This window comes from Camelina sativa, chromosome 20 (assembly GCF_000633955.1).
Source record: "Camelina sativa cultivar DH55 chromosome 20, Cs, whole genome shotgun sequence".
In the NCBI taxonomy this organism is placed as follows: domain Eukaryota; kingdom Viridiplantae; phylum Streptophyta; class Magnoliopsida; order Brassicales; family Brassicaceae; genus Camelina; species Camelina sativa.
Genome location: NC_025704.1, coordinates 7016354 through 7037209, shown reverse-complemented (window position 1 = coordinate 7037209; position 20856 = coordinate 7016354). Strand labels below are relative to the sequence as shown.

Genomic DNA, 20856 nt, shown 5'->3' with positions numbered 1-20856 from the left:
TAAAATAATAAATATACTACATTACATCATTTGGACCCGCACGTACGTGGAGTTGATTTCAAAACTAAGGGTCTGAATGGTAACTGCGGTTTTTGTAGTGCGAGACAAAAAATTTGTTATTGCGATACGGTTCAACTGCGGTACGTACAGGACAAATGTATTTGCGGGAAAAGTGCGGTTTTTCCAAAATAAGTGGTACAAAATAATGTTTGATTGGTGAAAAATAATTGGTAGTGCAGATTTCATATTATTTTATTAATAACTAGTATAATTATATATTTTCATTTTTTATTAATGAATTAAAATTTTAATTTTTGAATTTTAAATACCAAAAAATTTGTTAAATTAAACTTTGTTTGGTATAAATTATTTTTTTGTTTTGTTTTAATAAAAAACAATTTTCATTACATTTTATTTAAAAAGTATATTTTGTATGATCCATTAAATTTTTTAACAAATGTATTTTAATACATTAAATCTTTTACCAAATGTATTTTTGAATTAAATAATTTTAAAATACATTATAAATCAAATGTTAATAATATATATTTAAAAAAGGTTACATATGAGTGGTTCAGCACAAATGTATTTAACTTGTGTTACATAAAATATATTTTTATATACTTTTGTGGTTATATATTTAACTTGTGTTCGTTATAACGAAAGATGGTTCAGCACAAATGGTTAATATCCCGTCTGGTATGGTTGTTTTTTTGCTTTTCTTTAATTTATTAGTGAAGCGCAAAATAGACATTTCCATATCATCATCTTCCCCACGAGCTGTAAGTCTGCAACCCTAATTTTTATGGCCGCCGTTCATTGAATAACTTGTTTTTCATAGATTTCATCTCAAATTTCAACTGCTTTTGATAACCAAATGTTAGATCCAACATCTCTTATCCTATTTTCAGCAAAAACATTCGACTTTTTCCGTTTTCCCGATTTTAACTCCGATTTGGGTAAAATCCCGGCGGGACACCATCGCCGAGCGATTAACCGGCGCTGAGGCGGTCTCCGCGGCCGCGTTTTAAAACAGGGTGTAGTACTAAGATATGTATTATTTTAATACTAAAAGATAAAATAAAATAAAAAATTATTTTGTGCGGTTTTGAAAAAAAACGCTGGGTAAAAACTGTTGTAGGTTGAGAAAGCAGTCCAAGACATAATCCATTGGACAATACCACAAATTCTGTTTTTTTTTTTTTTGAATAAACGCAAAAAAAAAAAAATTATTGGTGATTGGAGACAGCAATGTGGTTTTCTATAAAACCAACTGAAATCCGCTTTTTTCAAGTTACCATTCACTACCTAAGTTTGTTTTCACGTTTGCAATATGTTAACTATGCGGGATTATGTTTGTAAATGTATTTATTAGGAATGTTACTAACATTCATAATTCAAATTCATACTATGTTAGTATTTGATTTGTTTTTAATTCGGATTAGACAAAAAAATATATCAAATTTGATTTTGTTATCGGTAAATTTAACTACATCTAAAAAATAAAGAATAGTAACAAAAATATGGTATCTCTATTCGGGACCATGTTTGAAAACCTTCCATTTTGATCAGTTATAGAAACCACAATCGTCTCCGGCTCCACGGATTCTTATCCATCTCTGATTGAACTCGATTTAAAAAAAAAAACACTCCTCTTGCGAAGCACGTAGCGTCTCATACAGTCATACGCTGCACAAACACACTTCATGTTTCCCCTTCTTCCTCTCTCCGCATTTACAATCAATCTATGCAACCGCTGGATCCGGTTTCCCTTTGCTCGAATTCTTCTTCGACACTGCAACAAACTTCCTCTCTCTGATCCGATTGCGGGGAGAGAAAACCGCCACCTGGTTAGGGTGGTTCTTAGGGTTTGGGCTCTGATTCTTCTACGCCGATGGTTTCTTCGTAGATTTTGATTTAGCCAGACTCGAAATGTTAGGGTCTGAGTTCCCCAACGATCTGGAAGTATATTGAACCTTGGACTGAAGAAACTTGCTCTGATCCTTCACCGGAGTACCTGGTTTCCCATTCTTTATTGTCAACAAGTAGTGGCGGATCTAGGGAGAAAACTTATATGGGGCAATTGCCATATTTAATAAATTAACAAATTCTTTAGTGACATATGATATGCTCAAATTTACCCTAGAGCTACTCTCTCAAATTAAGAGATCAGTTGTAGTACTTAGGGATCGAATCCACATAGACTCTAGTTCACACAATAGATTTAATAATCTTTTAATTATGCTAAACATAAATATTTTATTTAAATAGAATGCAAAAACAGAAAATAAAAGAGTTGTAAAATCAATAGGAATAAACGTTAGGCCTAGGAAAATTCTCAGGAAATCATGGAAAATCAGATCAATTAATTAAGAAGCAGGATTCAACAATTAAGCACCGTTCTTGAACTCTAAACACAATTATAAAATAAATCAGTTCTCACTGCAAATATTGTCTAAACTTAAAACCAGAAAATTCAAATCTCTTTGCAAAATTCTAGGTAATAAATCAGCTTTAAAAACAAGTTTAGTTTGTTCACAAAATTATTAAATCAAATCTCTTTGCAAGAAATAATTTTGCTCATCAAAAAGTTTTATCAGGAAAATCAATTATATTCTCATATCAATTAATAATCCTAAGATCTAAATCCAGATGACTAATCAAAGATCTAGCATTAAGAACAACCTATGATGAAGAACAAGAAAGATAATGAATCATAAATTAACAGATCTAATAATCCATGAAATCCCTAATGAGAAACCATAAACCTAACAAGCAGATCTACTCAGACATAATTGTAAGAACACAAATCATGAATAAAATAGATAGCATGAAAAGATTAAAGGGAGAAGAAAAGGAGTTCTGAATCTTCTCTGAAGGAGTCTTGATTCTTTTCTCCAAAAGCTCTCTAAAAATCTCTCAGGGTTTTGCTCTCAAAAGTTGCAGGGAAAAATAAAGCTTAGGTCTAAAAAATGACCATAAAAATCCTATTTATACTCCTAAACACGTCCAGGGACTAATGATGCAAATATGGAAGACTTTGGGGCAGATTTGTAAAACTTCCAATTTTGTGATTCTTCATCGTCTGAAGAGGGTGTCGATCGATGCTCCCAATCTTGGTGTCGATCGATGCCACCTTTAATCCGATACCAAACTGATTCTTCCAGTTAAATGCTCCAGAATCATCCAAATTGCTCCATTTCGCTCCTTTCATGCTAAAAACCTGTAAAGACTCAAAAACAATCTAGAAACAAATGAAAAGACACTAAAAGACTCCTTATATCATGGTTAAAAACCACAAAAACCATGATATATCAACATAAAAGTTGTGGGGAGGTAACAAAACGTTTAGAAAAAAATGGAATAAGGGGCATCGAACCCTCCTCCTGAGATATTTCATGGGGCAAACTTTTCCAACTGAACTAAAATACACTATGATGAAAGTATCAATTGCAAATTTTTAAAAGTTAGTATAGGGCATGTGCCATAACTTACTACAATGTAGATCTGCCCTTGTCAACAATGACTCCATCGGAAAAAATGAGAACTGAGTCTGGAAATCAAATGAGCAATACAAAATGTGACGCTTGATATATCATGGTTTTTGTGGTTTTTAACAATGATATAAGGAGTCTTTTAGAGTCTTTTGATTTGTTTTGTAGGATGTTTTTGAGTCTTTACAGGCTTTCTAGGATTTTGGCATGAAATGAGCAAAATTGAGCAATTAGAAAGATTTTAGAGCAATTCATCAAGGAAGAGAAGTTGGATTCGATTCAGAGTGATGGTGTCGATCGACACCACCCTTGGTGTCGGTCGACACTCCTGTTTGTCTACGAGAGAAACCAGTTTTGGAAGTTTCACAAATTTACCCAAAGTTTTCCATAATTGCAACACAAGTCTCTGATGTGTTTTTGGACATATAAATAGTATTTTTAGGTTTTAGAAACCCTTGAGTTGTTTTCTAGCAAGTTTTATTTTCCTACAACCTTGAGAGCTTGGAGAGAGATATATAAACTGCTTTGTAGAGAAGATTCTTGAACTCCTTATTTACTCCTTTAATCTCTATTGCTTATTATTCAGAATTATGTTTTGTTTTTCATTGAATATGTCTGAGTGGTTTGCTTGTTAGGTTCAGGGATTTTATGATTTATTAAATCTGTTTATTTAGTATTCATTATCTTTCTAGATCTTCATCATATGTTGTTCTTCATATTAATTCTTAATTGATCACCTAGAATTAATAACCTAGGAAAATAATTGATATGAGAATATAATTGATTTCCCTGATAAAACTTTTGATGAGCAAAATTACTTCTTGCAGAAAGATTTGATTTAGTAATTTTGTGAACAATCTAAACATGTTTTCAAAGCTGATTTTTAACCTTGAATTTTACAAAGAGAATGGATTTTCTGGTTTTAAATTTAGATAATATTTGCTGTGAGAACTGATTTATTTTATAGAAGAGTTTAGATTTCTAGATCTGAATTTTAATTGCTTGAATCCTAATTTAATTATTGATTTAATATTTTGTAATTTCCTGAGAAATTTCCTAGATCTAACTTTTTAATCTATTGAATTTTCACAGCTTTTATTTAATTTTACATTGTTATTTCAATTTTAATTTAATCTATTTAGCATAATTAAAAAACTTTATAATTTATTGTATAAAATTTGTGTCTTTGTGTAATTCGAGCCGTAAATACTACATTAATTTCTTAATTTGAATATATCAACACTCTCTAATGTCGACTAGTCTCTTTTTGGTGCCTTTTTAATAAATAAACTTTGGTTAGTAAGAAATCATTTATTTTCCTAATGTTGTCCGTTTTTTTTTTTGTCATCAGATAGAACCAAATGTTTGAAAAGAAAAGTACAAGTAAAGAGGCATAAACTAGTAACCCACAGTTGATACTGAGGTCAATAGACCCTCCAAGTGAAACAGGTAGAAAAAAACAAAACAACAAACAACCCCATCACCCAAACCTTCCATCACTGTCTTTTCTTACTTGGTCCTGCAGCCATGAAGGGCCTCCCAATGCTAGGTATGATTGGAGCCTCCCCTCTCGTGTCACACTATTTGCTATAGCCAGAGCCACCCTATTCGCCGATCCAATCACATGGTGGCATTCCCAGTAATCAAAGCTAGCCAGAATCATCCGTATATCTTGTAGCAACGATTCGTAGCGTGGCCATTCCTCCGGATTATTAATAGCTTCCACCCCTGCAGCATAGTCCATCACCACTTCTATCCGAACAAACCGCAGAATCTGCAGAGCCTCCAAAGCCCACAGAACACAGCGAAGACATGCCAACATCTCAATGTCGGATCTCTCTAACGCAGCTCTCGCATGATACAACACTTGACCTTCATTATCACGAGTAATCCATGCTCCTCCAGTAACTAAAGAACTATGGCGCCAGGATGTTGCAATATTGCATTTCGTGATTCAAAGCATAGGCGGCCTCCATTTAGTTTCGATCGCCTGTTGTCTGTCTGTCCTCCGATGGCCGAAGTTACCATCCATGGCATGTGCAGCAAACCAATGTACAGATTGTGTGAAGGCTTTGTCTACCATTTCCCTTATATCTCCCTGCTTCCCTTGAAAGACAATTGTATTCATCCGTATACCGTTACCATCCATGGCATGTGCTGCAATTGCAGCAAACCAATGTTGTCCGTTATATCTTCAAATTAATGATGGAATGCTGTTTTAATCCACGGTTAACACCACGTCACATCTGATCACAGCATATTAGTTTCGTGTAATACTAACCGTTGGATCAAAGAGACGGTGAAGCTGACTTGTCAACGCATACTGCCACGTTTTTTTCTTTCTTTTTTTGGGAATTCTCTTGATTCACAAAATAGTTATCAGTTCGTAGCCAATTAAAAGTTTTATCATCTCCCTCATATTTAATCACCAAATAATAATTGGCATCTTGTCATTGTTGTTTTGGTCTCTGCATTAATGGATCAAAGGTCATTAGTAGCTGCTGCTAAATCGGGAAACATCGATCTACTATACGAACTAATTCATGAAGATCCATATGTTCTTGATAAAATCAACGACGTGCCATTCGTTAATACGCCTCTCCACGTGGCAGCCGTAACCGGAAAAACAGAGTTTGCCATGGAAATTATGAACTTGAAACCTTCTTTTGCTCGGAAACTTAACGCTGAAGGACTTACGCCGTTACACCTCGCCGTCGATCACGGTCACCCCTGGTTAGTTCTTGAACTAGTTAAGGTTGATCCAAGTCTTGTTCGCGTTAAAGGGAGACATGGTACGTACCCTTACTCATTTAGTTGAGTTATTCCGAATTACTAGTGTTATAATATATGTATCTAATCTTTTGTTTACCAAACAAAAAAAAAATGTATCTAGCAAGTTCAAATCTTGGAGACTATAATATTGAAGTATGACCAATACTTGTTTGAAAATTAGGTTAATTTGGTATGGTCAGTTGAACTAGATAGCCTAAACTCGGCTTAACCGGATTGATAACCGAGTCGTTGATTTCATTTTTCGTGTCCAAGAAAAGGTATGACGCCGTTGCTAGTTGCAGTAAGCAAAAAGAAGATTGATCTGATATCAGAGTTCTTCTTGGTTTGCCCCAAAAGCATCGTGGACGCAAACGTGAACGGAGAGAATGCTCTTCACATCGCCGTGAATAACTACGACCAAAGAGAAGGACAAATCGTTCTTAAAGTTCTCATGGGATGGATCCTAAGATTGTGTCATAAAGATGCAGAGTGGATCGAGACAAGAGTCATAAACCGAAGAGACAAAGACGGTAACACACCTTTACATCTCGCGGCGTACGAAAACAATGTTCAAGCTATGAAACTGATGTTAGAGAGTTCCAAAATTAACGTCAACATTGAGAACAAGAACGGTTTCACTGTTCTCGACGTCGCTGCATTACACGATAACAGAGAGATAGAGAGAATGGTTAAGAGACATGGTGGAAAACGTTCTGTTTCTCTGGTTAAGATTAAGACAACATCGGACCTACTCGCGTCCAAGCTTTCTTGGAGAGAATCAAGACGGACAAAGAATATTCGGTTTTATTCTTGGATCTCTGAAGAGAGAAGAAACGCTCTTTTAGTGGTCGCAGCTCTCATAGTCACAGCTACTTATCAGACCGGTCTCCAGCCTCCCGGAGGCGTGTCTGATGGCGGTGGTACAAGCGGGTTCAGTGTTGGCGGTCAAAACAGTACAAACACAAGCAGTCCGAGAGCGGGCTCAGTGATTATGAACGAGGGCTCTTTTATCTGGTTATGGTGTTGGAACAGTTTGGGTTTCTCCTTTGCCATTTATATGATGATACGCTTGTTGAATTTAGGTCAAGAGAGTACGTTTTGGTATTACCCTCTGTTCGTTCCTCTGCTCTTCGCTTACTCTGAAGCAGGGATTGTGATCACGCCGAACGATAGAGCGCTCATGATCGCAGGTGTGGGTCTGTTCGTGCTTCTGATCATTTGGGAATTGGTGGTTTGGTTTTGGGAATGGGTGCAGTCTAAGAGAACCAAGGTGCGTGGACCCAAGAGCGGATTGGTTTGGGAAGGTTTCACTACGTTGGATCAGGCTAAAGGTGTTGCGCCTAATAGGCTGGTGATTAGGTGATCTTGATTTCCTCTTATTATTTTATTGTTGCTTTTGTATTTTTATTCTAGAATGTATAAATTGCGACATGTATGATGTTTTATTATTTGCATAAAAAGACTACAGAAATTGACAAGAGTATACGTTGCTAAAAAGTGAAAGGTGTCGTATGACGCATTCTAATTCGAATGTCAACTAGAAACATAGTTAGTGAGGGGGTGTATTCAAATTGACATTTTAATTTTAATTGATTTGTGTGAAATTTACAAATTCTATGTTATTCAATCATGGATTTTAAAAAGTCTATTAAAATCCAGTGTTATTGAACTGATGATTTAAAAATCTACTTTAAAATCTATTAAAATCTCTTGTTATTGAACTGATGATTTAAAAATCTACTTTAAAATCCACTGTTATTCAAAACAGTTTTGTGGATTAGGATTTTAATAATTTTTAGGATTTTTGAGGATTCTAGAGGATTTGTTTAGTTAAAAATACAGAAATCCAAATCTCATGGTTTTAGGTGGGATTTGAAAGAATTTTACAGAAAATCATATGAACTTCCCTAAAATCTATCAAAATTCTAAATTTACTAAATTCCATCAAATTCTCCAAAATCATGGTTTGAATACACCCCCTGAATGTACAAACCATGATTTGGGGTTTTACCGTTGTATAGTCACTAATGAGTTAAGTTAATAACATGGCAAACCAAATCGAGTTGTATACAAACTAGCCTTTTTGCTGGTCAACGTATATGTTATATTCTCATTGGTTGGATTTACATATGTATATATAATTTTGTTTTCAATAGTTATAACATTGAAAGTTCAACAACACTCTTCTTTTTACTAGTAATTTTTGTATAATTATATTCAAATATATAGCTTGAGAAACACTTCAAAAAGGTGTGACTGAGTTTTGAAGCAAAGTGCAATTAGTCTTTTGTCTCAAGTTTGTCCTGCAGACTTCACCACACAATCACCTAATTAAGTACTCATACAATATTGGTTTTATAATAAGTAGATTACCATGTACATTATTGAAATTAAACACCAAATTAAAAAGAACATTCAGCAATTTTTTTCTTTTTTTTTTTGTTGTGGTCCTGTGGAGATTAGTAATTAAAGTACAGTCATATTCTTTTTCAACTCAAGTTATAAATAACAAAAAGAGAAAGACAATAAATGAATTTATTTCGTTTCCAATATATATATATATATATATATATATATAATATATATTTGATATATATATATTTGAACAAATGTTAAAAACTATCCAGAAAACAAATTAAAATGACTTATTATTACTATTTTGGCAAATACAATACAGTCAAAATTATGTTGGTCGAAATCCAATCTATGAGATAAATGTCAAAATATTTAAAGAACGTGTCTTAAAGAAACTTTTAAACCTGCCAAACATTGTGAGGCCCATTGTTTTTTCAACCTTTTTGTTTTGTCATTTAATTTTTAACTGAAAGTGTATTTTAATTAATTAAGTAACCAAAAAAAAAACACTTTTAAACCGCGTTTATATATCTTTGACGGTTTCAAGGGTAATATAGGAATGTCATCACCTATATAAACTCCCATACTCACCCCCGCTCTTCTTCCTTCTTCTCCATCGTCAGATTTACCGATTTCACCTCCATTTTCTTCGATCACTCTATAGACCAGAGCCTACGTAGCTCTCACCCAAAAAAGGTAACCATCAATTCTCTCTCTTCCTCTCTTAATCTCTCTTAATCTGTGTGTTTTGCTCGATCCAANAATTTTTCTGTGTTTTTTTCGCGATCCGATCTCGTCTTTTCTCTCCTGTTTCGATTTGGATCTGTTTTGGTTTCGAATGCTTATTTTTTTCCATCCAAACATATAATTTGGTGTGATTGTGTTAAGAGCTAAGGTTCGATCTGTGTCGGTGATCTGCAGACAATTCACGTAATTTTCATTTCTCATTTACGTTTTTTAAATTTCCCAATCCTCGAACCGGCCGGTTCAATTGCATGTACCAGATCTGTGATTTTGATTTGAATTTCTCGCTCTACTTGTGTAATTTTCGTTAATTTGCGGCTTTTAAACGGCTCATTAGTCATTATTAAGCATGATCATAAGTATTTTGGTTCATGTTTACGTAAAACGTATTCTGTGTGCATCTTCTAACCCTTACGAAACCGGATCTGAGTGTTTTTTTCTAAACCGACACTGTCAAATTTTATTTTCTAAACCGGATCTGATTTGTTAGATCCTTTTTATTTTGTGGAGGTTAACAAAGCAAAATGGTGAAGATATGTTGTATTGGAGCTGGTTATGTTGGTGGTCCAACCATGGCGGTCATTGCTCTCAAGTGTCCATCTGTTGAAGTAGCCGTTGTTGATATCTCTGTACCAAGGATCAATGCTTGGAACAGTGATCAGCTCCCCATTTACGAGCCAGGTCTTGATGATGTTGTTAAGCAGTGCCGTGGGAAAAATCTCTTCTTCAGCACCGACGTTGAGAAACATGTTAGAGAGGCTGACATTGTCTTTGTCTCTGTCAACACCCCAACTAAGACACGTGGTCTTGGAGCTGGCAAAGCTGCTGATTTGACTTACTGGGAGAGTGCTGCTCGTATGATCGCTGATGTTTCCGTTTCTGACAAGATTGTTGTCGAGAAATCAACTGTGCCTGTCAAAACTGCTGAAGCCATTGAGAAGATTCTTACACACAACAGCAAAGGAATCAAGTTCCAGATTCTTTCCAACCCTGAGTTTCTTGCTGAAGGTACAGCTATTGAAGACCTTTTCATGCCTGACCGTGTTCTTATCGGTGGTCGTGAAACACCTGAAGGCTTTGCAGCTGTTAAAGCCTTGAAAGATGTTTATGCTCAATGGGTTCCTGAAGAGAGGATCCTCACTACCAACCTCTGGTCTGCTGAGCTTTCTAAGCTTGCAGCTAACGCCTTCTTAGCACAGAGGATCTCATCTGTCAATGCTATGTCTGCTCTCTGTGAAGCAACTGGCGCCAATGTCACTGAGGTCTCTTACGCTGTGGGTAAAGACTCTCGGATCGGTCCCAAGTTCTTGAACTCGAGTGTTGGATTCGGTGGATCTTGTTTCCAGAAGGACATCCTTAACTTAGTCTACATCTGTGAATGCAATGGCTTACCTGAAGTCGCTGAGTACTGGAAACAAGTCATCAAGATCAACGACTACCAGAAAACCAGATTTGTTAACCGCATCGTCTCTTCAATGTTCAACACAGTCTCCAACAAAAAGATTGCGGTTCTCGGTTTCGCCTTCAAGAAAGACACAGGAGACACTAGAGAGACTCCAGCCATTGATGTCTGCAAAGGTCTGTTAGGTGACAAAGCTCGTCTCAGCATCTATGACCCACAAGTCACTGAAGAGCAGATCCAAAGAGACTTAACCATGAACAAATTCGACTGGGACCACCCTCTTCATCTCCAGCCCATGAGTCCCACCACTGTGAAACAAGTCTCGGTTGTTTGGGACGCATACGAGGCAGCCAAAGACGCTCACGGTATCTGCATTTNCGCCAATGTCACTGAGGTCTCTTACGCTGTGGGTAAAGACTCTCGGATCGGTCCCAAGTTCTTGAACTCGAGTGTTGGATTCGGTGGATCTTGTTTCCAGAAGGACATCCTTAACTTAGTCTACATCTGTGAATGCAATGGCTTACCTGAAGTCGCTGAGTACTGGAAACAAGTCATCAAGATCAACGACTACCAGAAAACCAGATTTGTTAACCGCATCGTCTCTTCAATGTTCAACACAGTCTCCAACAAAAAGATTGCGGTTCTCGGTTTCGCCTTCAAGAAAGACACAGGAGACACTAGAGAGACTCCAGCCATTGATGTCTGCAAAGGTCTGTTAGGTGACAAAGCTCGTCTCAGCATCTATGACCCACAAGTCACTGAAGAGCAGATCCAAAGAGACTTAACCATGAACAAATTCGACTGGGACCACCCTCTTCATCTCCAGCCCATGAGTCCCACCACTGTGAAACAAGTCTCGGTCGTTTGGGACGCATACGAGGCAGCCAAAGACGCTCACGGTATCTGCATTTTAACCGAGTGGGACGAATTCAAGAAACTCGATTTCGAAAAGATCTTTGAGAATATGCAGAAACCAGCTTTTGTTTTCGACGGTAGGAACGTTGTGGACGCTGAGAAACTCAGGAAGATTGGGTTCATTGTTTACTCCATTGGTAAGCCATTGGACCAGTGGCTCAAGGACATGCCTGCTCTTGCCTAAACAAACCAAACCTTTTCCTTAGCTTATTTTTCTCTCCATTTTTTTCGAAATTCTCATGAGTTTTTCCATATATCTTTAACTATGTTTTGATCAATAATTGTCGCTTTTGTTCTTCGTATTATGAACTCCAACAGAGATTTTTAGGTTTGGTTTTTGTTGGTAATTATGTACCTTGGGTTATCAAATATTGTAAGCTTTTTGAGTATTATTTTCATAATATACAAGTTTTTCTCTAGTTGATTTCTACTTCAGTTTAGTATTTTAGAACCGAACTTTCCCATACAGTGACTCATGATACAGTATACATATTTGAATGTTCTGTTAATCACTTTTTCAATTGGTCACGCTTGCCACGTCGGATTCTCTTTACGAAACAAAAGGTTGACTTACGCTTTTGAACTTTTCGTGGTGATTTACTAAAATACCCCTTTTAATACTTCACTTCGCTCAGTGCTGCTTATACATATTTCTCTGTTTCTCTCGTTCTCCCGAATACTCAAACTCACATAAACACAAAAGATTCGAGTTCTTTCGTATTCTTCGATAGCCTTAAGCCAATACATTCTTCTCTCTCTACCTTCTTTCCGAGAGAACTGATCCTTTCTTTCTCAGTTTTCTCGGGAAAGTAGAGAGAAACAGAGCACACTCCTTCTTTTTTCGTCACCTCATCTGATAGTTTCTTTTGATAATGAGTCTGGCTTGCGTCTGTTGCATACTTCTCTGCCTCTTCATCATCAACTTCACCGTTAACTTCATATACTTCTTCTTTATCCATAAACCCTGTGTGTTTCGCGCCTAAAAACATGGAAGAAGAACATCAAGATCTCGAAAAACCCATCAATGGAGCTTTGCGACATCTCAAGATCACTCATTCACGAGAAGAAACAGAAGAAACTACGAACCAACAGAGAGAATTCTCTTGTTACTACAGCCTAAGGGAGAATCCCAAGAAGAAGACTCTGTTTAGATGCGATGAATGTGGAAAAGGGTTTCGGTATGAGAAATGTTATTCGAATCATCGAGCTGTGATGCATTCGTCGAAGTACCAGAAGGTTTATGAAGAAACTATGATGAGTATGTGTCGTAGCTTCAGTCTTGTGAGGAAGAAGAAAAGATCGAGACTTGTTAGGTACAAGAAGACTTCATTTTCTTGTTCGTTTACTACATTTACTGAGTCGCGTTCTCCTTTTGATGCGAATGAGGAAGAGTTAGAAGTTGCGGATTGTTTGATTCTTTTGTCTAAGAGTAGTCCCAAGTTTGTAGACGGACGTAAGCTTGTTGCTGAAGCAGTAGATGTTACTCCTAAAGGTAGCTCTGGTTTTGGTTGTTTGCGCAACAAGAAACCTCGGAAAGGTGGTGACTTTGAATCTGGGTATTTCAGTAATGAGAAAAGACTTATGGAAAAAGGGTTTAGTAGTTATGGAACAACGAAAGAACCAGGTAGCTTCTTGAGAGACGATAACAGATTGAATCAGCAGAAACGGAGAAAAGATGGTGAATTTGAATCTGTGTTTTTGAGTAATGAGCAAAGACTGCTAGAAGAAGAGGTTACTTCCCCTGTGATATTCAAAGGACCAGCGAGTTTCTTAGGAGATAAACATGAAGTGGATCAGCTGAAACTGTGCAAAGCCGGTGACTTTGAATCTAGGTTTTACAGAACTGAGCTTGGAGTAAGGGCTATGGAGTGTACTGATTCAGATACTGAGATGATAACTGAATCTGATAGGAAGAACGTTGAGCATGAATGCAGGATGTGCAACAAAATATTCTCGTCTTATCAAGCTCTAGGAGGTCATCAGACGTATCATCGGATGAACAAAAGTAAGAACAAGATGGAGGAATTAGTAGAACGTGAGAATGAATCTGTGAGATGCTCAGTGACAAAGAGAAGAAGACACGCAAATGTAGTAGCATCCTTTCAAGGAACTTCAGCTCGGTTCATGCTTTAGATGGTCATAGGGCAAGAGACAACACTCGAAAACAACAGAGGATGATGAAGATTTTGCGGTTCATATTAGTGTTGGAGTCTAGTTTTGCGCTGTTGTAAAGAGCCATTTACTTGGCCAGAACAAAAGAAAAACAGATTGCGATGTTATTTGTTTTTGGAACTTTCTTATTTTTCCAATTATATTCAGTTCTCTGAATTGAAACTGTAGACTAGATAGTTAAGTTTTGAGACTTTTTGCTCTGCTTCTTTCCTCAATTGTTTTTCTTTTTCGAGGAAACTGTCATACATATAATTTTGGTTTCGTTGGGGATTTGTATATATGACACTTAACTCGGGGTTTGATTTCCGGTTCGAGTCAATTTTTTGTTGATATGGAAAAGTCACAATCGAATGTGTCGGTCGGTCTTTGGTTTTTCAACAAAACTTTTTAGCATATAAATGAAATTTAATAAACTACTTTTTCCTGACAAGAAAAACAACTACTTTATTTTTTTCCTAAATGTTAAACGAAAACGACAAGTAGAATTTCGTACGGTATTTTGTCATTAATTTTGAAAAAAAATACCTGGATTACCTATGGTGAAATCGGACCTACCAGCTAAGACTATTATGAAATTTTCAACACCCAAAAAGTATCATCCAACAGCTTAATTTTCTCTTTCAGCACATTAAAATTGAACTTGCGTACAAAATCTAATCACTTGTAATTCACGTCATTTGTTTTGTGGACGACGTCAATTTACTATGTTAGAGTTTTTTTTCTTTTTTTTTTTCGCTTTTAGTCTAATGATTAGTTTTAAGAAAAGTTTTTAATCAGGTTTTTTTTTTTTTTTTAAGTGTTCTGATATGTCTAGATGCGATTGTCTAACTTTCAAAATTATTACAACGTTTTGATTTTGACCAAATCAATCAATTATAAATAAAGAAATATTCAGTTTAATCGTCTAAATGTTAAACGTGTTTTGAAACCAGTTTAGACTTTAGTTACAAAATCAAGCTTCTATTTTCATATATATCCGTGTTAGAACACGGGTTGAAATTCTTTTTATTTATATTATAATTTTAAAATAAAATATAATTCATATGATTGCTTTTAAAAGTTTTTTTTGATAAAACATTATGCAAGAAAATCATATGTTAAATATAATACTTGTAAAAAGCACATATTTGTAAGTTTTATATTATAATTTTGTAATTTATGTATGAGAAATAGTTATTTTTATTATTTGTTTTTATTTTAATTTTTGAACATGTTTGGTGAGAGTGTTTTAATATGACATGTGCTTAGGTAATATTTTATTTTCAACTGCACAATAAGATGTTGGAAATCATGATTAAATGTGATAAATTGCAAGATTTTATTCTTTTTTACGCCTAACAGTATATTTTTATGCCTAACAGTATATATTTTGTAACAATACATGGAATACCAAAGATTTTATTTTGGAAATTATATAAATCATTGGAATATTCTCTTTAAAATGATTCTTTGGAATATTCTTAAGTGTATTCCATAGATTGATCAATTAATCTATAATATTTTTTTGTAACTAACCTATATTTAATCTATAACCTATTTTGTAACCAACTTATAAAAATTATATAGTTTACAAAAAAAAAGTTGTGTACTTCCGTTTTATTATATAGGGGATAAGACGTAGGACATCTCCAACAAGCCCTTAAAACCTCAAATTTGAGGTTTTTCACAATCCAACAAGTTTTTAAATTTTCAAATTTTGAGGTTTTGAATAGTGAAACCTCAAATTTGAGGTTTCACTATTCAGAACCTCAAAGCTACTTTTTATTTTCAGTTTAGTCCTTAGATTTATGTCTTTCATAATTAATTGTATAAAATTTAATTAAGAAAACTTAAGTACACTAAAATAAATTTAATAAACAAAAATTAATTTGTAATATTAAAATCAAAGTTTACAAAATAAAATATAATATTAAAACAAAGTTACAAAAAAAGATACATTAAACAAGATTCTCACAAAATAAAAATACATTAAACAAACTTAACACAAATTAAAGCAAAGTACACATAAATTACTTATACATTACATATATTACAAGTTGTACCAAAATACCAGTAATTAGGTAAATCGGATCCTGAACCTCTCAAATCACAAAATATTATCCATAAATATTTTGAGCAGATGAAGGTTGTTGTTGTTGCTCTTGAGTTCTTTTTTGTATGATTCTTGCTTTCTCAGATTGCATAAACTCACGTGTATTGTCATCAAGAGAGTCTAAATTTGTTAGTAATATCATATCATCTCGTTCTAAATTTGTTAGTAATATCCTATCATCCTGTTCACGTGTATTGATCACATCTGGGAGCATTACGGAAATAATGCTTGATTAATTTGCTATTTCATATGTAACTTTATAAAATTTATGTTTATGTGTGTTTTATTATTATATATGTAATTTCTATTATCATGTAACCTTTATTATGTAATATTGTGTGTTGTATAATAAAATAAATAATACTTTGGATTGTATAATAAATAAAATGTATGTTATATATTTATTTATGAGTTTTTATCATTATTAGTGAATTTTGTAAATATTAAGGACTATTTGTAAATTAATTAGTTTTTAAGAATTTTTTGAGAATTGATTGTTGAAGCAAACAACCTTCAAATCTTCATTTTGAGGATTTGTTATCTTCAAAATGAGAAGAGTTATTGGAGATGCCCTTAGGAAGAGGGGGTAATTGTCAAATTATATTGAATGGAATAATTAACATATATCAGTTTAAGTGTCAATTTTTTATAATTATTATGTTTGATCTAAAAAATTAGTTTATATCAATCAATCAATTTAAGAGGAAAGATGAAAAAGCAAAACTCTTGCTTAGCCATGAAAATAGGTGTGGAGACAATGTTATAATTAGCTCTCTATAAAACAAGCCCTAAACTCAAGGTCAAGACACCCATTTTTTAAAATTATTATTTTTCTTTTTTCATTATAATTTTAGATCTTGAAAAATAAATTATTTTCTTTTTTTTTTTCTTCCCTTAATTTTATTTTAATTTTTTTTTTTTTTGGTTTAGATCCACCGGCAAAATCACTGAGAACAAAAAAAAAAAGCTTCTATTTGTTATTATTCCTCTTTCTCTCATTTGTTTCTAATTTTCATTTCTCTTCTTTCTTCTTAATCAGCTCTTTGATTTTTTTGAATCTTGATCTGTGAGGAAGACGACTCTTTGAATCTCTCTTTCTGCTCAAGACGTGAATTTGAGGCAAACCCATTACGATTCTCGTCGTGTTGAATTTGATTGAAGCAAATCGTCTCCCAGAGGAGTAAGGCGGGAATCTCAAAATTTTGGATTCTGAAATCCAAATGCGGTCTGGGAGAAGACCACAAGGAAGAAGAAGAAGAGCGACAAGGAAGACGGAATTGAGATCGAGAAGAAGCGGCGGTGAGAAATCGGGATCGGAGGAGAGGCGGAATCTGATCGGATCTGATGTTGGGTTTGGGATTGTTTCTGTCAGGAGGAATTAGGGTTTTTTCGGATTCGGTTTCTCTGTTCACTGTGGTGGGGCTGCAGCACTACCAAGTTGGAGGATGCAGCTTCACATATCGCCTAGCATGAGAAGCATCACGATTTCGAGCAGCAATGAGTTTATTGACTTGATGAAGATCAAGGTCGCAGCTCGTCACATCTCTTACCGAACTCTCTTCCACACCATCTTAATCCTCGCTTTCTTGTTGCCTTTTGTCTTCATCCTCACCGCTGTTGTTACCCTCGAAGGTGTCAACAAGTGCTCCTCCATTGGTATATAAATTTACTTCCTTTTTTCATTTTCCTTATGATCATTGTAGCCTAAGTTGTTTCTGATTTTGTTGTCTTCTTCATCTTAACTGGTTCGGATCTCGCCTTTTCTGATGTGTTTTAGCTAAATTTGGGATTCTCTGTTGTGCCTTGTCTTCTCCGTGGAACGGTTATGATCTTCCCTAGCAGCTAGATTTTGGCAGGCTAACAAAAAGTTTCCATTTTTGCTAGGGATTGTACTAGGATAGCCTTTAAGTCAACAGAGTTTGGTTGATTTTGGATTCTTCTTGTTAGGTCCCCACTAATGAATTTTGTAGGATCTTGGTTTTCAAAGACCTGTACTACCCTAATTGTTAGGAGTACATATAATTTTTAGAATCTGTTTCTCACATTTCCCTATCAATGCGTTTTGTTTGATTGTGGAGCTGAATGACAATTTTTTCAGAATTCCTTTCTTTTTGTTTGTTTGTGTGGAGTGAAGTTCTCTGCATTACTAGATTTGAATCAAATTGAATGTCTCTTATGGTATTTTTCACGTTACGTTTATCTATATGCTGTTTGAGGGTATAACGGTTCTATACTTCTATATGGTTTAGTATGTTCATTTGTTGAGGTTTTCCATTTAAGATTGGTGTTAATTTCAATTGGATGATCAACTTCCATGTTTCTCCCCAGTGCTCTTGTGACGCTCTCAATAAAGTTTCTTCCCCTTTTCTTCTTACTTTCAGATTGTTTAGGGAGGCGGATAGGTCCACGTCTTCTTGGTAGGGTAGATGATTCAGAGGTGAGTGGTTTCTTTCTTTAGTCGGCTAATTTTCAGTATCTTTTCATATTCTTTAAATGATATATTTTTGTTCTCATGTGACTGTTGCTGCAGAGACTAGCTAGAGACTTTTATAAAATTCTAAACGAAGTAAGCACTCAAGAGATTCCAGATGGTTTGAAGCTTCCCAATTCTTATAGTCAACTTGTCTCGGATATGAAGAATAACCACTATGATGCAAAAACATTTGCTCTTGTGCTGCGAGCCATGGTACGCTTTGTCTAATCTGAAACTGTTTTTGATCCTACATCAGAAGGACATTTGTTTTTGTTTATATGGACAATCTGTTACACTTATCTGCGGCCCTTGAAATTATTAAGTTGGTTTCCTTGTCTGTAGATGGACGAGATCTACTATTATTAATTCTTGTTGCTCTCTAAACTGACCCATATTAATTGGAAGATTATCTTATGTGATATGGTTTTATTTGTCTTTGAACAGATGGAGAAGTTTGAACGGGATATGAGGGAATTAAAATTTGCAGAACTTATGAACAAGCACTTCGCAGCAAGTTCCATTCCCAAAGGCATTCATTGTCTCTCTTTAAGACTGACAGATGAATATTCCTCCAATGCTCATGCTCGTAGACAGCTTCCTTCACCAGAGTTTCTCCCTGTTCTTTCAGATAATACTTACCACCATTTTATTCTGGCTACGGACAATATTTTGGCTGCCTCAGTGGTGGTCTCATCCGCTGTTCAGTCATCTTCAAAACCCGAGAAAATTGTCTTTCACATTATCACAGACAAGAAGACATATGCGGGTATGCATTCATGGTTTGCACTAAATTCTGTTGCACCAGCTATCGTTGAGGTTAAAGGTGTTCATCAGTTTGACTGGTTGACGAGAGAGAATGTTCCGGTATTGGAAGCTGTGGAAAGCCATAATGGTGTCAGGAACTATTATCATGGGAATCATGTCGCTGGGGCAAACCTCACAGAAACAACTCCTCGAACATTTGCTTCAAAATTGCAGTCTAGAAGTCCAAAATACATATCTTTGCTCAACCATCTTAGAATATATATTCCAGAGGTAAATTTTTTATCCCCTCGTTTAAACTTGCAATAGAACTCACGCGAATTCTAAAATCATTTGCAAATTTCATCTATTTTTTCGTTTGGAATAGCTTTTCCCGAACTTGGACAAGGTGGTATTTTTAGACGATGATATAGTTGTTCAGGGAGACTTGAGTCCGCTTTGGGATATTGACCTTGGTGGTAAGGTCAATGGAGCAGTAGAAACTTGCCGGGGTGAAGATGAATGGGTGATGTCAAAGCGTTTAAGGAATTACTTCAATTTCTCTCACCCGCTCATAGCAAAGCATTTAGATCCGGAAGAATGTGCTTGGGCATATGGTATGAATGTCTTTGATCTGCAAGCTTGGAGGAAGACAAATATCAGAGAAACGTATCACTCTTGGCTTAGAGAGGTAACTATCCTAGAAGCCTAGACTCTTTTGTTATTCTTGATCAGAAATCTCAAGTTACCTCACTCTGTTTGCTTCTGATTATGAGCAGAATCTAAAGTCGAATTTGACAATGTGGAAGCTTGGAACCCTGCCTCCTGCTCTTATCGCGTTCAAGGGTCACGTCCACATAATAGACTCATCATGGCATATGCTTGGATTGGGCTATCAGAACATGACCAACATTGGAAATGTGAAGCAAGCTGCAGTGATCCACTACAATGGCCAATCGAAGCCATGGCTCGAGATCGGTTTCGAACATCTACGGCCGTTCTGGACAAAATACGTTAACTACTCAAATGATTTTATCAAGAATTGTCACATCTTGGAGTAGCAAAGCAGAACGTTTAGATGATCTTGAAGGTTACACTTACAGGTGTAAAAGACAGAGGAAGTAAAAAAGAAAGCAGAGATGAAACACAAAGCCACTGCAGGCAGAGTTTTACTCACTCTGAAAAAGAAGATTCAGAAATTTAGTTTACAACATACATAAGAAACTTTTGTTGCAGCGAAGGGGGAAGCTGCATAAGAGAAAGAGAGAGAGAGATAAAGAATCATTCTTTCTGTAAAATAGAAGGTACCCTTTTTTGAAAATTCTTTCGGGTTTCGATTGGAGAATCCAAATCTTGAATCTTTTTATAAGAAATGGGAAAGATTTGGGTTTTATATTTTTTTTTCTTTTTGGTTATTAAGAGGGGGTCATGACCAGAGCTGAAGCCAGTTGTTGATAAATCAAGGAACATACAATTATACACTTGTTACATTTTTACTCCAAACATTGCTTATTACTACTAATATCATTTGGGTTCATCAGACGCTTTACAAATGTATCTTTCTTTCCCAGCTTCCAAAAGCTTTTCAAGCTGTAGTTTTTAATGTACTCTGTTTATAAATGATTGACAAATAAACAAAAATGAGAGAGCTTTGAATGTAAATTTTTTTGGTATTAATATAATTTTTTGATGATAC

The 20856-nt window shown here is 35.2% G+C and overlaps 4 protein-coding genes across 5 annotated transcripts; all 4 read left to right on the top strand.

Annotated features, from left to right (window-relative positions):
- Positions 5913-7749, top strand: LOC104769792 (ankyrin repeat-containing protein At2g01680-like). Its single transcript, XM_010494088.2, has 2 exons — positions 5913-6286; positions 6545-7749. Exons 1-2 carry the CDS (start codon positions 5971-5973, stop codon positions 7627-7629), a joined length of 1401 nt encoding a protein of 466 aa, XP_010492390.1. The 5' UTR covers positions 5913-5970; the 3' UTR covers positions 7630-7749.
- LOC104769790 (UDP-glucose 6-dehydrogenase 3-like) lies at positions 9348-12101 on the top strand. Of its 2 annotated transcripts, none has more exons than XM_010494086.2 (2): positions 9348-11136; positions 11671-12101. In XM_010494086.2, the coding sequence occupies exons 1-2, from the start codon at positions 9890-9892 to the stop codon at positions 11864-11866; spliced, it is 1443 nt and encodes a 480-aa protein (XP_010492388.1). In that variant the 5' UTR covers positions 9348-9889; the 3' UTR covers positions 11867-12101. The 2 variants fall into 2 exon arrangements, with proteins under 2 accessions (XP_010492388.1, XP_010492389.1); XM_010494087.2 differs by having other exon boundaries at positions 9349-10627; positions 11162-12101.
- LOC104772269 lies at positions 12358-13987 on the top strand. The gene has a single exon (XM_010496903.2). The coding sequence runs from the start codon at positions 12670-12672 to the stop codon at positions 13813-13815; it is 1146 nt and encodes a 381-aa protein (XP_010495205.1). The 5' UTR covers positions 12358-12669; the 3' UTR covers positions 13816-13987.
- On the top strand, positions 16929-20700 carry LOC104769789 (probable galacturonosyltransferase 14). The gene is made up of 6 exons (XM_010494085.1): positions 16929-17602; positions 18328-18383; positions 18477-18632; positions 18864-19454; positions 19549-19851; positions 19940-20700. Exons 1-6 carry the CDS (start codon positions 17392-17394, stop codon positions 20219-20221), a joined length of 1599 nt encoding a protein of 532 aa, XP_010492387.1. The 5' UTR covers positions 16929-17391; the 3' UTR covers positions 20222-20700.

Bases quoted from the DNA above. Each gene is read 5' to 3' on its own strand.
- LOC104769792 (XM_010494088.2), top strand. From the start codon at position 5,971: ATGGATCAAAGGTCATTAGTAGCTGCTGCTAAATCGGGAAACATCGAT. The intron at 6,287-6,544 runs GTACGTACCCTT...GTCCAAGAAAAG, and splicing joins TCGCGTTAAAGGGAGACATG to GTATGACGCCGTTGCTAGTT.
- LOC104769790 (XM_010494086.2), top strand. From the start codon at position 9,890: ATGGTGAAGATATGTTGTATTGGAGCTGGTTATGTTGGTGGTCCAACC.
- LOC104772269 (XM_010496903.2), top strand. From the start codon at position 12,670: ATGGAAGAAGAACATCAAGATCTCGAAAAACCCATCAATGGAGCTTTG.
- LOC104769789 (XM_010494085.1), top strand. From the start codon at position 17,392: ATGCAGCTTCACATATCGCCTAGCATGAGAAGCATCACGATTTCGAGC. The intron at 19,455-19,548 runs GTAAATTTTTTA...CGTTTGGAATAG, and splicing joins TTAGAATATATATTCCAGAG to CTTTTCCCGAACTTGGACAA. The intron at 19,852-19,939 runs GTAACTATCCTA...GATTATGAGCAG, and splicing joins ATCACTCTTGGCTTAGAGAG to AATCTAAAGTCGAATTTGAC.